Raw genomic sequence first — 15,943 nt, forward strand, 5'->3', positions numbered from 1 at the left:
TGCAACAAGCTCTATCATAGATCTAATGCATGAAGAATGGTCACTAAATGATACATAATACTAACAGATCTTCTTAGTTGGTAGTTGTTGGGCCAAAATATTATATGGACATAGCAATATTGAAAGAGAATTGCGTATCAGATATGGGTAAATTGGTTTACAAATTCAAGGCAATATCTGCAAGTGACTTGTAATTGTCTTATCATGGATGCACCATTGCATTTTGTTGTCATGGAACAGTGGATGAAACTAAATGAAATGACAAAGGTCGTACCAATATACTCACTCTCAAATGCTCTCTCTATTCAACCTTTTCAGTCTGCTACTTTCCATTTGTTCTCTTTTCCTGTTATTTATTTTCCTATTTCCATCCTAAAAAGGTCTAAAATTCCAATAATGTTTTTAGACGATTTACTTAAACTAAAGCTATGAAATATGAAAAATCAGGTAGACAGCTCCAAACCATGCTTCAATTGGAGGGTGGGATCTTTGTATAGCTGAGATAGAGCAGAGAACACGAGGACATTAATTTGGAGGATTTAACATCCAGTAAAGAACGGCAGGAGCAACAGGAAACTCGTATAGAGCTTGAGTAGGTGTCTTCTAATGGGGTCAGATAAGAAGGTTACCTTAACCACGTTCAACATGAGGTTTCAATTTAACGTCTAGCCAATATTTATGTCTTATCATTTTTACTGTTATCCATCCACAATGACTTCAAGTCAACAAGGGGGAGATGAAGATTAACAAGGGCATGTAGTGAATGCAAGAGATTTTATTTGCATAGATATGTTTTTACTTACTTTACATGGAAATATTTATTGAACCATAATACCATGCTAGCTAAAGTACAACCAAAATTGAGCAGAAAGAATCTGCATGGCAAGTAAAGCCAGAAAAGAAAGGAAAACCCAACCTGCCATTAAGCATAACTTGGCATACCACTTGATTTGTGAGACTCGCAATTGCTGTTAACTTCATGTGATGACTGTTGGCTTGTCCCTTCCTGTGAAGTCTTTCAACTTTGATACAGACAATGCCAGATCTAAAACAAACCAAACATATCAAGAATACATATGCAAGTAAAACCTAAGAAATTGCATTTTATTTGAAGAAAAAAACAATGTGACTGACCTATTAGTGGTTTTAGGGCTACTTGGGCATCCATCTCATGTTTAGAGACATCTGGTTCATACTGTTCGATGTAGATTCTGACAGTTGCACCTGCTGATCCAGTTCCCTGCAGATGTGGATATTCCAGTTATAAGAAAAACAGGAGCCTATGTAGCTTCAAATTCTGGCAGGAAAAAATTATCAATTGAACATACAGATAAACGGAATATAATCCTTGATCCATCGGTGAAAACAAACCGGACACCTTGCTTTGATACCACACTTCCATCCACCTATAAGATCGCATGAAGATAAGTTAAACATGGCAGTGATATTAAACTACAGATGCTTGGTGAAATTATACTAGTCAAATATGATAAACATGCAGTGTTTAACTTACAGGATCAGTGTACGTAAAGTCATCAGCAAACTGAAGGGTGTAATTTCCTATAAAGCAGATTGTAAATACAGTGCTTAGACATTGTCAAATAGAAGAATGTGATTATGAAGAGGAGATCAGATGTGAACTTACCATACTTATCACCTGGTTTGCTTTTAGAGACTATATCTCTAAGATTCTGGATCATTTTGTTGGCACCTTCAGATTCACATTCCTGAAAAAGAATTTACACAAATTAAAGAATTGTACCCAGTACCCACCTCCACCGAGACAAAGGAAGTTTAGCCCATAGCTAAATCCAAAGCATCAACTATATTATCATCTACAAAAAAAATTCTGATGTTTACTTCATAGTCATATCTAGAAAAGAAATTTCTTCCAAAGGTTTCCCAATGCTCTTTCGCAACATCAGCAACAGATACTAACTTCTCCCCTGGTTTCTTGTCTTTGTTTCTGTAAGCAATAATTGAAAGCCAAGCTAAAACAGCCCTGCAATTGGATAGATTTGTTATTCTATATGGGATTTGGCTGCCTTTCATAACAGAAGTGAGATGTGTTAAACCAAGCCAAAAAATTCCTAAAAAGGGACTCTTAGAAACCAAAAATTTGCATTGAAAATGTGAACATGATTCAGTGAAATAGAACTTTATGGAACAGATGCGACACTGAATCAGGTTCACCAAACATTCACAAAATACTTAGGTCATAAAATGAATCTGATGAGGTTTTGCAATAATCACAACAATAGACAGCAAATCCAAACAATATACTTGTGTTGGAAAATTTGAAACATGCAATGAGACAAATATTGTGTTTTGATTATGTCAATAGCTATCAATTTAAAGTAAGACATTCAAACGACAAAGATAATGTTAAACAACTATTAAAATTCTAATTCAGCTCTAAAGCTGTAAACCACTTGAATTAGATTGTAGTTCCATCAGCAAAACAGCCAATCTATTCCTTCCATCAGACCCTCTACTCTTTCACAAGGAATAAGCGAGGACAATTATTTGGCAGGCCTTCTACCCCTACCAATTGGACCGCTATATGGCTGTTTTTTGTTAACGCTAATAGGCAGGTTAGAGCCTTAATTCTGGTATATGTGGGAGGTTCATTGGATGCATCTCAGATAGTTACCATATGCCATCCTTCTCACGAATGTGATCAGAACCAGTTCCAAAACTTTCTTCACCACAAATTGACAGTTTTCCAGCATCCATAAGATTCCCAAAAAATTTCCAACCAGTAGGGACCTGAACACAAGAAAAAAGATTGTCAGAAGACAAGCATCTCTGTCAACCCAAACCCTATTCTACCTTCTATCTTTTCCCCCTTTAATGAAACTAAGAGTTTTGTCCAGGATTTTCATAACCTCAAAAAATGGAAGATTCAATTTTTCAGCCACACGATCTAGAGCACCACTTGTCGGCATGGAACGAGCTAAACCCTGAAGATTGGAAGAAGACATTTATTTTTCGTTTCATTAGACATCAAAAGGTTGAGGAAAACCTGCAGAATTTTCTACCTTAGGGCCACTCATAAAGTATGGAATGGCTTCCTGTGCATTGGCAGCAATGATAGCAACCGAATCTGAAGGAGTGACAAAAAACCCTCTACCTAGGATCATGTTTCTGTCCCCATCTCCTGATAATGGTAAGAGAAGCTAATTGTGAAAAAGAGATCCTAATGACATCAAGATTAGTCATCATACGGAGCTAAAAGTAGAACCAAATGATTCAATAAGAAACACCAATTACTCATTCAACTGATACAAGCAATACGCCACATTGCGTTTTAGAAAGACATCTGGCAGCCTAAATTTTCATTTCACCTTTTTCAATCTAACTGCCCCTGTTCTTGTCAAACACTCTTATCAAAACTTCAAGGACTAAAACAAAGTTCATGCCCTGGAATTATAGATCATGGTATTCCTATTCATTCTAAGGATTTAAAGTGCTTTAACATAAATCTTCTTTTGCTCTAGCATATAGCAGCAAAATAAGCAAACCAAATATTGGTTGGTCAAATCAACCTAGCTTATTTTAATCAAAATCCATCCTACAGTGAACTAAAGTGCAGATCAAACCTTGATTTAAATTCAACTATCCTTATCAAGGTTGGCCTTCGCAGGTTTTATGTTTCCCAAGCTTGGCATAAATGCTATATGAGATGGTTTGCCACCCAAATCACTTCATTCAAGATTTGCACCAGCCCTTCCAAAACTTTACAAAATTTCTTCCTTCCTATTTGACTGGTTTTTCTAGGGATCCAGCAGTGAAAACTGCTGAAACAACAAATTTCAGACTCAACGATCTTGTTGTGTATGGTACCATTGTGTTAAGCAATGTAACTTGAGGGTTGATTTCAAATTGGCTCGTCTATCAGTGAAAAAGTGTGAAAACAACAAATGCATACAATATATATAATCCAGATCTAAACGCATGTTGCAGATTGATTAAATAGAGTAATTTCACTATTGGTACCAACATTTACTGACAAAGTGCTCCTGATACGTAAGCATAACAGACCAAGCTTAGAGTAATTCAGTTGGACTTATTAATTAAAAACACACTTGTGGCTCTGTAATTGGGTGTTTCTCCAAAATGATCCAAATTCAATTTCAGTTTATGCTATTAGCTATTCATCTTTGAATTAAAAACTTAGTTATATCTTCCATCAATGTTTGAGACTAAATTCAATTTATAGCTCTTGATAGTTCAAATATTCATTATTTACATGGTCAATACTTCTAGCCTGATAAAAGGGTAAAGTTTATTTGTTGGTAAAACCACTGAGCTCATCATTCCATATCTTGTCAATCAATAAAAACTATGGCCACAACCTAAAGTCCATTGCAATTGAAACTTTATTTAGTCCATGCCACAAAGTGGAACGCCAAACTTTCAGTGCAAAATTCAGCTCAAAACCTAAAGGGAATTACTCAGTGCAGCCTAACCTGCCAATGAATCAATGCATACATTCAAGGAATTAATAACACATCAAACACTTGAAAAATGAGGGGGGTATGTTTCTTCAAAAGTCATGTGACATACCATCACTTGCAGCTCCAAAATCTGGTCCATTCTCACCATACATGATGTTGACCAAATCCTTGGCATATCTGTTTGAGTAAAAGATACAGTTGAATTGCTATCAAATAATTGCAATTCACTATATGGTCTAGAAGTTATTAGCCATCTTACGTAAGATTAGGATCTGGATGGCCGTGACCAAAATCCTCCAGAGGTACCCCATTTGAAATTGAATCCTACATGCCGAACTAACATCTGTTACAGAAATTATACTATAGTTGAAAACTATTTTCAAAATGTGTCATCCAGAAAATACCGGACTGGCCCCAAGCTTGTCCACAAAGATGGGTTTTGCGTAAGCACCAGTAACAGCATGCATGGCATCGAATACAAACCTGAAACACAAAACAATTGGACATGCTTCTGTACAGGAAAAATAAATGATATAAAGTATATATGATTAAGATGGAAAACACAATATTCAAGCTATGAACTTTTCATATTAGAAGGAAAAGAAAAACGATATCTGTGAAAACAGCCACAGAGATAGTGGTCTAGGGAACAGGCTTTTACATAGATGACTACTGCAAACAGTTCAGGGGAATCTTTGTTGAGCCAAGTTGAGATAAGATATGGATTTCAATGCAGATTAATCCATCCATAAGTCAACACTTGGAGGAATATCAATAGCATAAGATAGCCAAAGGGAATAGAGAATCTTCTCCATTTATCATATGCATGAACAAACATGTTCGAAACTATTAATTTCACTTGGCAGAGAACCAATGTACCTGAAATCTGACCGTGAAAGGAGACTTTTGATGAGCTCAAGATCAAATACATTCTGCAAAATAATCCATACAATTACTGACACAACCCAAACGAATGGTCACCCAAATATGCACAATTTGTTTCTAACCTCCATTAGTTCCAAATAATCCGAAACTGGGTCTACTACTTCGACAATGAAGTTTCCATATTCTGTGACTCCGAGGCTAGAAAGGTCGACATCAGGAATGTCCGCCATCTTAATCTCAGATATCTGCACAGCATTTACAAAATTTCAGATTCATGCAGGAACTACCAAATTATAGGAAGTTAAATAATCAAGCAAGCAATTCTCCAAAAAAAAATCAAGCAAGCCATTCAAATAATTATGGCCGTTAGATGATGTCAAGTGGCAACCCAAAATCTTTACTTATGGAGATTATAAGTATATTGCATTTTTTAGCAAACAAGAAAAGATGGATATTAACCCACGTAAGAAGTTAATAATAGATGAATAAGAACAGTAAAAATGCTTATAAAGTAACTAGCCTGCACCAGCCAACCTACTGCCATGCTTGTGCTTTCAGTTTTATGTAGCTTAACTGACCTAGAGAAGAAATCACAAAAACTTCACAAAGGTTGAGCATTGGTACAGGTTTATAACTTTAAAAATTCAGATTTTTCACTCACTCGAAGAAAAAACCACTCACAAGTGGTAGTGCTCAGAATTGCCAATGTCAGTGTCTACTTTAGGAAGAAAATAAATATTTCATCTATAGCATTTACTCTTCACATAGAATCATATAGCACAGCAGAGAACATTCTTAACAATTGCATAAGAAACTAGTGTACAAGGGTACAAATATGCAAAGATTACAGTCTAATTCTTCAAAGAGGACATGAAAACTAGAAGAACATGATTACAGTCTAACTCTTCAAAGAGGACATGAAAACAAGAAGAACATGACCATACTGAAGAAAGAAGAATGACAGAACAAAAAGAATTGCAAGTAAACAAACAAAAACTTTTTTTCATACATAAACAGCCAGATACTTACAGAAAGGGTGTTTCCATATATCTTGTCAGTGATGGATTCAGGTGCAGGTTGCCCACTGCTGTAATTAAACTGGTAAATGCAAAGAAAAAATAAAAGAATTCACATCAACTGGCTTACTTGAAGGTAACTCAACAGTGTCGGTTCATTCAACTACCCACTAATTTGTGATGGGAAAAAAAATATCTTTTAACCAGGTACTAAATTGCAAATCAGAACATTTCAGGATGGTTTAAATCATCAACAGGTATGATAAATGCAAGAAGAAAAAGAACTGACAACTGCCAGTAGTATGGTAGCAAACTGCAGTATGCATATCAGCCCATCATGCTTCATGTTTTTATACAGCTTATAAAAAGGGTAGGACTCGGGTTTAGAGTTGACTGTTGAGATGAAACTGTAGTTAAACAGGAGTATGAGGTGAGCGTTAACAATTCACCTTGATACCCCAATCATATTCAGGCCCTCCAGGATTATGACTTGCACTCATTATAAATCCACCGTTGGCCTGCAGAAATATTTGTTTGGTTAAGCAGGAAAGGGGGCAATTTTATTAAAGATTTGAAATTAGTTGCTGAATCTTGCTCAAAGTATAGATGAGAAGTATGTCCTTGCCTTCCTCTTTCGGATCACGGCAGAAACAGCTGGCGTGGACATAATACCTTCCCTGGAATGGTGGAACATTAGCACCATAAAACATACCCAAATTGCATAAAAATGATTTTGGCATTCAAGATTCCAAAAGGTATCACACATAAATAACTCAAGATGGAAAAATATGCAATTCTTTAAAGTTTTCCAGAATGATTCTCAAGCAAACCGTCTGATAAAAGAGAGACTTCTGAGGAGAAAATGAAGTTAGCAAACTTAAAAATCAATTTTATTGATGTCCAAACCTTACTTTTGACTATTAAAACTGCCCAAATGACTGCCAACGTTTCTCAGTTAAACTTCCTGGGTTTTTGGAGTTAAATTAACTTAAAAAACCAATTTCTAATCAACTCAATGTTTGGTTCTATCAGTCAAAAGCAGCTATCACAGTTCGCAAGAAATAGTCTCAAACAATTAGTCTTAGCATTCAGCACTCATCTATTACATCGATCTTCCTTTGCACATTAGCATTTCCTCCATATGACAACAAAAGGATCAATCACTGTACTTACTTGCCGACAAGGATTTTGCCAACACCATTCCCTGCAGCAATTTTGATGATTGTCTGCATTTTAAATCCAAACAACTCCAATAATGAGAGAAGGAATCACAGAATTAAACACGTAAAAGGTTGATTAAGGAACAGCAATCACCTGTGAAGCTTCTCGATTGAAGTAACGACCGTCCCCTCCCAAGACCAGCACTCCATTCTTGTAATCCTCTGGTGGCAATGAATTAAACAATGCCTACACATACAAAAAACTCAAGCTTTACCAAAAAAACCTTATCAAATGCCCCCTAAACCATAACATAACACAGAACTCAAGGCCACAAAACATGAAAAGGAAACAATCAAACCTGAATCCAATTTGCAAGGTAGTTTTCCTCAGTGAAAACCTTAACCTATAAGAACACAAATTTGAAACCAGAATAAATCACCTGTTCCCATCATTATCATAAAAAAAAAAAAAAAAAAAACCAAACTATCAACTTCCACCAAATACTTGATTTTTATTCATCGAAACACATAAAACCAGAATTTTAATTCACTTTCCTAAACTTTCTCGGCATCCAAACATCCAAAAGAAGCAGAAAATTACCTTCTTTCGCAGACCACTTGTCCCTGTCTTCTGACCCTCAATTGGCTTTGTCGGCACTGAATTAATCTGCAAAAACACAAAAAATCAAATCCCCATTTGTTATTATTTCCATATAAAACATACATACTTGTCTCTGCAGAAATTACAGAAAAAAAAACGAAAAAAAAACCTTGATGCCTTCAGGTTCAGCAATGGCAGTAGAAGAGGAAGCTTTCACAGAAAGAGAAGAGCTAAGCGAATGTGAAGTTTTTAAGATTGGAGAAAATAAAGCAGAAGATGATGATAAAAGAGAGAAAGAAGAGATAGGAGAAGAGAGGAGGACACTGCCATTTGCACTAGTTTGCCCCAGTTTTCTAAAAGTTGATGAAAAGATCACATTTTCAAGCCTCAGACAACAACAAGAAGCCATTTTTATTGCTTCTGGAGGATTGATAATAAAAGAAAAGGGAAGTTTTTATTCCTTTCCCTCAATGTATTCTTCTCTTGTAAATGTTACTATGCAGTGATCACTGCAGGGAGAGATTTTGGGATGCGAGTCAAAAAGAAGAAGAAGAGTTGAAGAAATCCATGACTGCTGCCGTACTTTTAAAAGACTTATCTTTACTTCCTTCCTAGTCCTACCGCTACACAGTACACACACAGCATATCATGTGAACTTCCTTCTTTTTTTTTCCCTCCCCTTGTTTTTATTTTCTCTTTTCCATCTTTCAAACAAATTATTTCTTCTCTTTTTTTTTCTTTTTTTTTTCTTGTCATTGTCATACCTCATTTATTTTGCCTATATTATGATTAAACAAGAGTTTTTGTTTTGTTGATTTATGGAAGAGTGAGGTCTCGTGTTAATCCAACTTGCACAAAGGGGTCTAACCCTTGTTTAACATGATAATACTCTTTTTTTTTTTTAGTTTAATGTAAGTGTTCGGGCCAGCTTGCGCGTACCTTGACTAATCCCACAGGCCCTGAAGTTAATGACCATGTAAGCCTCCAGTGGCCATCATATGAGCAATCACAGGGCTCGAACCTGAGACCACAGGGAGAGCAAACCTCTTGGTCCCAAGCTCTTATCACTGGGTTACCACCTAGATGGTTAAACAATACACTTTTAAACAATATCCTGCAAGTTTATAAAGAGAAAATATAATTATTCAAGTTTAATTTACTATCCAAGTTGTCTCCAATAATTTTTATGATATAGTATTTTTTCGAGAAAGAACATATAGAAAGAGTTAAGACAAAAGAAGCATGTTCTCTTATTTTTTTTTATTTTATAAGAATAAAAATTCATTTTAGATTGTTATTTATTTGTTTTTGTCTACCCATTCAAATATATTTTCTGTGGGGTTTAGGTTTTTTTAATACCTTAATTTTTTTATACAAACTAAATACTTAAGGTATATTCTATTGAATTCAATTTTTTTTTCTTTTTCGGTAGAGTCCAAATCCCACTAGGCAAAAAGGAAACAAGGTTTTGTCCTTTCTATTTGCGGTCGCAATTTCCAAATAATGTATGATTGAATATATCAAAGATGCAACATGTACGAGTCTTGAAAAATATGAGTCAAATGTAAAATGATAGCATTCTCACCATTCTTGAAAAAGCCCTCGAGTTCCCATCTCGACCACGGTGGAGCATGCCGAATTGGAAGTGCATCCTTCAAGGAAAAAAAACCTTCCAGAGCATTGCTAGTTATTAAATTATGATCATATATAGTATTAAACTCATGTTGTTGAGACTACATTTAATTGCATCAATATTTTTATATAAAAAGATGTTAACAATACTTTAAAATATATGGAAAATTCATTGTGCAAAACTACTCGTGGATTTTTTTATAAAATATTATGGACTCATTATTTATAGTGTTTGTTTTTTTATATTAATATACTTTTTTTTGTTTCTATTAGCTCTTTATGGACTGAATCAATGACCAATTTAAGTGAGATTGTTAATGGAGGATGAAATCAAAAGGCAAAGGAGCAAAGTGAAAAAAATAAAGAAAATGGGTGGTGGTTTAAAAGTTTGCGAAAAAAGTTAACTTTGATCCTTCTACTTTCTCATTTGTACATTTTTGGTCCCTATACATTTTTAAAATCTGCTTTTAGTGCAAAACCTTTTTTTATTTTATTTTTCATCTCATACATTAGAAAGAGCAAAGAAAAGAGGAAGTTTTTGAATTTTAGCTAAAAAGAGAGAAAATTATGATTGACATCGATTTCGATTACGAAAAAGATAGAACTTGGTGTTAACAAGTTTCATCTGACAGAAAAAATTCGATAGTAGTTGTTTTGAGTCTCAATGTTATATGAAAAATAGATCTAGATCGAGAAAAAAAATCTTACCCGATTTAATTTGGTGTTTTCAAGCAATTTTTTTGTGTTTTTTGGGATGAGAGATGACTTTTTTTATATATGTTTTAGTGATTTTATTTAGGTGTTTTTTTTTTTTTTTAGTGAGAATGAGTTTAAAATAATTTTTATGAGAAATATTTTTATTAACTATTTTCTAGCTGTCATAGTTTGTTTTTTTTTATTTTTAAATAAGGTAAAAAGGTCATAAGGGGTCTCCTGTTGCATTCACATCGTTAAGGTCATAGGCACAGTGCCTAAAAGGGTAAAAATAAGTTGATAATGTTTTTAAGATTGTTTGAAAAGTAATTTAGTAAAAAATAAATAAAGTTTACCCAACTCCTGTATATAGCTTCCATACCAATTGGGACAAGACACGCATGCCTACAATCCTTGTTAATCATAGAAGCACCACCATACACAGCTCGACACGCATCCTTCATATTTCATTTTCCACAGTTGTCATAAAAAGACCCGACAACCCATCTCCACAAAATAAAAATAAAAATAAAAATAAAAATAAAAACAGTACACCCTTAAAAAACAGTTAAAAAAAGCACACTATTTACAAGAGCCAGAGAGACAGAGAAGAAGAGAAGACCATATGGGGTTTGCCATACAGCCTCCATTAAAAAGTCACACTAGCTAGGTTTCTTTCAACTAGTCTAGCTTGCTGGTAAAAACTAGGGTTAATTATTATTATTCTATTTTTTCATTATTTTATTAAATTCAATAAATTAAATAGTTATAAGGTAGCGTTTAGATTATTTTTTTTATAGAAAAAACTAAAATTATTTCAAAGATGAATTTAATGTGTACCAAAACAATGATCAACCTAACAAATAATAATCTTAGTTTAACTTTTTGTCTCCATTTATATTCTATAAGAAGGAAATGAAACTGACAACTCAGACAAATATTATGACAAATTTAATATTTCCATATGTTAAGGTTTCCAATCACCCACACACAATGATGTCTTCATCCTATTTTGTTACACAGAGAGCTAAAACACAACTCGGTATTCCACTTATGGAGAAACAGCCCATTTACAGAAAGGTTTTCTTTTTTCTTTTTACTCACAATATTTAATTTTTAAGCCCCCACTGTATGTGTATGTATATATATACGCGTGTGTGAGTAACATAGGTAGTAATAGTCTGAACTTGTTTAGTACTAGCTAGGCAGGGATGTATTTAGAGATATAGTAAAAGAGAAAGATCATCAAGAGAGAGTCGTCCTTTCATTCTTGACTTTGTTTCTTGTATTGTTAGGTTTTCTTCTTCAAGAGGGCAAACAAATGGGGAGAGGAAAGGTGGTCCTGGAGAGGATTGAAAACAAGATCAGTCGTCAAGTAACTTTCTCCAAAAGAAGAAATGGTTTGCTCAAAAAAGCTTATGAACTCTCTCTTCTTTGTGATGCTGAGGTTGCTCTTATCATCTTCTCTAGCCGTGGCAAGCTTTTTGAGTTTTGTAGCAGCACTGAGTAAGCTAATTACCACCCTTTTCATTCTCTCTTTCCTTTTCCTTCTTGCATTAATCTATATATGTGGGCGTGTGTGTCTCCTTCTCTCGTACGTCCTAGCCATTCTTGCTTCAAATATTCAACATCTTTTCCATAGATTCGTTTACCAAATTTAAGCACCATTATTTGGGAGAAAGGAAGTAAGAAAATGAGACGAGCTTCTTCTTCTTCTTCTTCTACCTCCTTTTTTCCCTTTAATTCTTGAATTGCGGTTTTTGAGGAGTGTACTTAATTCCAATGTGATCTTGACACGATTGGTGTTTTTTATTATTTTTTAATAATCCCTCTACCGATCTTTGGGTCAACTCAGACTGACAGTTTAATTTATGGGGGGATATCTAGGGTTTTTATCTGTCTTTTTTACTCCTCTTAGACATGTCCAGGTAGATTCAAAACGAACAGTTCATTAAAGAGTTCAAAACAAAGAAAAAGGAGAGTATAATATCGGGTTTTGGTGTTTATGACCATTAATCGTTATATATACTTACATATTAATCTTGTATATTTTTTCACCTTCATGATATTTTTTTAATCTTATTTATTAAAAATAAATGATTGTCACCATAGTAATACAAAGTACAATCAATTTGGAATAGAGATTAAAGAATCTTATAAATACCCTAGTGTTGTTCTTGATTGTGTTGAATCTTGTGATCATATATGCCTTGTGTTAATTAATTTGTTAAATAGTTGGCTGTAAGTTTTTTTCTATAAAAAAATTGAATGAAAGTCCTTGATGAGGGGGAAAAAAATTAATGCCTCTCTATTTAATTAAGCTGAAAAATAGAGAAGTCACTGGCATTTTAGTATCAATTTAGCATAATGATATATGTCGTAAAAACCCTAGAGAAGAAAAGAAATGGAAGAGGATTTGCGGGTGATGTTTCTATTTAATATTTTTAGATGTCGTTTTTATTATTATAATTTAATTTAATATTTTATTATTTCTTTGTTTTAATCAGCATTAACAAGACCCTCCAGCGGTACCAGCAATGTTGCTACAGCACAGAAGGCACCAATATTCCTGAGGAAGGGTCACAGGTTTTGTTTTTAGTTATCTTAAGTTCTTAAACTAATTAAATCGATATTTCTAGTTTCCTGATAAATATAGTTTGATTCCCATTTGAATAAATTTCCTTGTTCATAAAATTATTAGCCCTCCTGACTGATTTCAAATTTATTTTTATTTTTACAATTTATAAGTTCATCATGTGCTAGATAATAAGAAGGGTTCTTTAATTTCTTATTTTAAATGCATTAATTTGTTCTCTTTTTGTTGGTCAATTGCAGACCTTATACCAAGAGGTCTCAAGGTTAAGGGCAAGATGTGAGAGTCTTCAGCGCTCTCAAAGGTTATCTCAATTTTTAATTAATCTCTTTAATTATTATTTTTGAAAAAATTAAACCCTAATTTAAAATTAAAATGCAACTAAGAATCAGCAATGGCAGAGCTAATTAACCTTGTTTCTAGGGGGAGTGGGGAAGTAAATTAATTTCTCTTTCCTATGACTATTGAGGGTTTTGATTGAACTTGAGGTCCTCTTCAACCTCCATTAAATAATATTTTTATTTGGTTTCGATTTAAATTTAACGTGTAAATATTATCTTATATAATTAAATAATATTTTGATTAATTAATAAATTTTCATGGTCCAAAGGATATAATTATATCGAGGTTGTAAATTATACCATTTTATTTTTTAATATGCTAGCAAATTAGAGTCTGATACATGCATGTTTCTTCTCAAGGAATTTTCTTGGAGAAGAACTTGAACCACTTACGGTGAAAGAGTTGAAGAAGATTGAGAAACAGCTGGACAAAACTCTTTCAGAAGCTAGGCAAAGGAAGGTACACACACACACACACACACATATTATGGTTAAATTCAAGGATTTTGTAGAATTTCTTATCAATACTAAAAGCTAATGTTTCAAGTGCAAGCTGCTAGCTTCAGGATTTGATCCATTAATTTTTGGCATTAGACAATCAGATGTTTTAGAATGAACTTCCCATTTCAATTCTCTTTAATTCTACTACTAGCCACTAGCACTGATTTGGAGTCCATGACCAGCCTAAATGCTTACAGGCTTTAGATTTGATTCTCATTCTATCCTTTCGCTAGAACCAAGTCTTTTAAAGACATATTTCTGATAAATCCAACCTCTTGTTCAAATTTTCTGAGTCTTCAGGGAGCTGGACTCAATTTCTATATACAGACCATTGTAAATTTTTGTCGTATTGCCTACTTGTTAGTATTATGTAACAAAATACACTTCATGCTGATGGTGGAGTAGCTACAGAAACACCAGAACTATTAATGTCGCGTTATCAAACGCATACCTAGTCTTCTACCTATAGTTTAGTACTCTCTTTATCCCCTTTCTGAGGTTTTGTCTCTTGGATCTATTCTTTATAATAATAAAGAAAGATGGTAAAATTGATACAATGTTTAATTTCTTCTCATCAATGCAGACGCAACTGATGTTTGATAGGGTGGAAGAGTTACGCAAAAGGGTAAGACTGCATTACCACCCAGCTTAATTTGCTGCCACCAATTGCTACATAAATCTATGGCAGCTTTAATAGTCTTTGCATGTTTTTTACCCTCCATGACTATTTCGGAGAGTACTATCCCAATCAAACTGAAGAAAATGTTTAATGTAGTTAATACCTGACCTGGTTAATATGAAGTTAAACTGAATCATTGTTGCAATCTAATCAATTTTATTTTCCAAAATATCAGATTTATGGTTAATATGTGTTAGAAAAAAATTAGCAGTGAAAGGTAGAAATGCAAGCATGGTGTAACTCATATCTCATTCATATCATATATTACTCTCATAAAAAAAAAAAAGTCTAATGAACTTGGACTTAGATTACAACACTCTGATCAACTCATATATTTATATTAGTGTAGGGATAATTCAAGAGACTCAAAGAATATCTACATTTGCATACATGCACTCTAGAATAAGTGAAAGAATTTCTCGGATGTAGACTTCAAAATTAATTCCATGTACTGGCATGCAGGAACAAGATCTTAAAGAAAAAAACCAACAGCTCTGGATTAAGGTATTTTTTTCTTGAATTCACACCATTCATAAATAATGTACTTGTGTGTGATGGAAATGCATGGAAGCTGTTTGGTTTCTTCAAAAGAAGGAGAGGGATTAAGCTACTTAAGTTGCTGATCATGGTGGAAATTTCAGCTGGAGGAAGTTCAGCGTCTTCCAGCTATTCATGGTGTAGGAGATCCTATTAAGGGAGATGGAAATAGGCAGATTATGATGGACCCTTCCAAATTCAACTACGTTGAACCTCAACCCAGTTTACAAATGGATCAGTATGCTTTCTTTCTCCTTCCTTTTTGACTTTAATGGAACTGAAATAACCATGCTTATATATAGATTTAGTAAGTAAATCTTGATTGTCAATGAAATTTAAGTGTACAGGAAACTCAAGCATGATGGTGAGTACTAGAACAAACTTTTTCTTCACTTAACCTAAAACTTTTTTTTCCATACAAAACTGTTTCTTGTCAAACAGGCACCAACAATTTGTTTCCCAGGAACAAGGCTTTGATTCCAGGACTAGTATTCGAGGCAAGAATAAGTACCCTACTCCAAAATGGTTCCCATGAAGTATAGATTCTTCAACACGTACAAGTGTGTCTGATGAAATATTGGTTCCAAGATGTGTTCCAAAACTGTTGATGTGTGATGAACATGAATCTGTAGTGCCCAAGGAATGACATGTTAACCCATTTTGAATGTAGTTATCTTGATTTTATGATTTGAGCCATGGATATGAAATGTTAATCTATATGGCTATTAATTTTTTTTAAATAAATTTTTTTTTTCAATTTCAACATTAGATTTATTAAAGATTAATCTCTGTTTTTTTTTTAATTTTTTTTTATAAGAATAACTCGACCTTACGATCCGGATAAT

General features: G+C 33.8%; 2 protein-coding genes across 2 annotated transcripts; one reads left to right on the top strand and one right to left on the bottom strand.

Annotated features, from left to right (window-relative positions):
* Window positions 1-757: 757 nt before the first annotated feature.
* Window positions 758-8,776, bottom strand: LOC7476777 (phosphoglucomutase, chloroplastic). Its single transcript, XM_024586000.2, has 22 exons — window positions 8,292-8,776; window positions 8,123-8,188; window positions 7,881-7,925; window positions 7,676-7,768; window positions 7,535-7,587; window positions 6,987-7,038; window positions 6,811-6,879; window positions 6,375-6,443; window positions 5,468-5,590; window positions 5,340-5,392; window positions 4,865-4,943; window positions 4,720-4,784; window positions 4,570-4,637; window positions 3,042-3,160; window positions 2,889-2,963; window positions 2,654-2,769; window positions 1,861-2,002; window positions 1,646-1,727; window positions 1,514-1,560; window positions 1,329-1,406; window positions 1,135-1,240; window positions 758-1,045 (listed from the first exon to the last, which is right to left on the bottom strand). Exons 1-22 carry the CDS (start codon window positions 8,529-8,531, stop codon window positions 978-980), a joined length of 1,908 nt encoding a protein of 635 aa, XP_024441768.1. The 5' UTR covers window positions 8,532-8,776; the 3' UTR covers window positions 758-977.
* Window positions 8,777-11,407: 2,631 nt separating this feature from the next.
* LOC7476778 (agamous-like MADS-box protein MADS3) lies at window positions 11,408-15,786 on the top strand. Its single transcript, XM_024585895.2, has 9 exons — window positions 11,408-11,489; window positions 11,743-11,953; window positions 12,955-13,033; window positions 13,283-13,344; window positions 13,742-13,841; window positions 14,466-14,507; window positions 15,024-15,065; window positions 15,203-15,336; window positions 15,540-15,786. Exons 1-9 carry the CDS (start codon window positions 11,441-11,443, stop codon window positions 15,631-15,633), a joined length of 813 nt encoding a protein of 270 aa, XP_024441663.2. The 5' UTR covers window positions 11,408-11,440; the 3' UTR covers window positions 15,634-15,786.
* The last annotated feature ends 157 nt before the right edge of the window (window positions 15,787-15,943 follow it).

The sequence above is a fragment of the Populus trichocarpa genome, chromosome 15 (assembly GCF_000002775.5).
Source record: "Populus trichocarpa isolate Nisqually-1 chromosome 15, P.trichocarpa_v4.1, whole genome shotgun sequence".
Lineage (NCBI taxonomy): Eukaryota > Viridiplantae > Streptophyta > Magnoliopsida > Malpighiales > Salicaceae > Populus > Populus trichocarpa.

Bases quoted from the DNA above. Each gene is read 5' to 3' on its own strand.
- LOC7476777 (XM_024586000.2), bottom strand. From the start codon at position 8,531: ATGGCTTCTTGTTGTTGTCTGAGGCTTGAAAATGTGATCTTTTCATCA. The intron at 4,785-4,864 runs GTATTTTCTGGA...TTCGGCATGTAG, and splicing joins ACAAGCTTGGGGCCAGTCCG to GATTCAATTTCAAATGGGGT. The intron at 1,407-1,513 runs GTAAGTTAAACA...GCGATCTTATAG, and splicing joins ACTTTACGTACACTGATCCT to GTGGATGGAAGTGTGGTATC.
- LOC7476778 (XM_024585895.2), top strand. From the start codon at position 11,441: ATGATGTCTTCATCCTATTTTGTTACACAGAGAGCTAAAACACAACTC. The intron at 13,034-13,282 runs GTTTTGTTTTTA...GGTCAATTGCAG, and splicing joins TTCCTGAGGAAGGGTCACAG to ACCTTATACCAAGAGGTCTC. The intron at 15,337-15,539 runs GTATGCTTTCTT...CTTGTCAAACAG, and splicing joins CCCAGTTTACAAATGGATCA to GCACCAACAATTTGTTTCCC.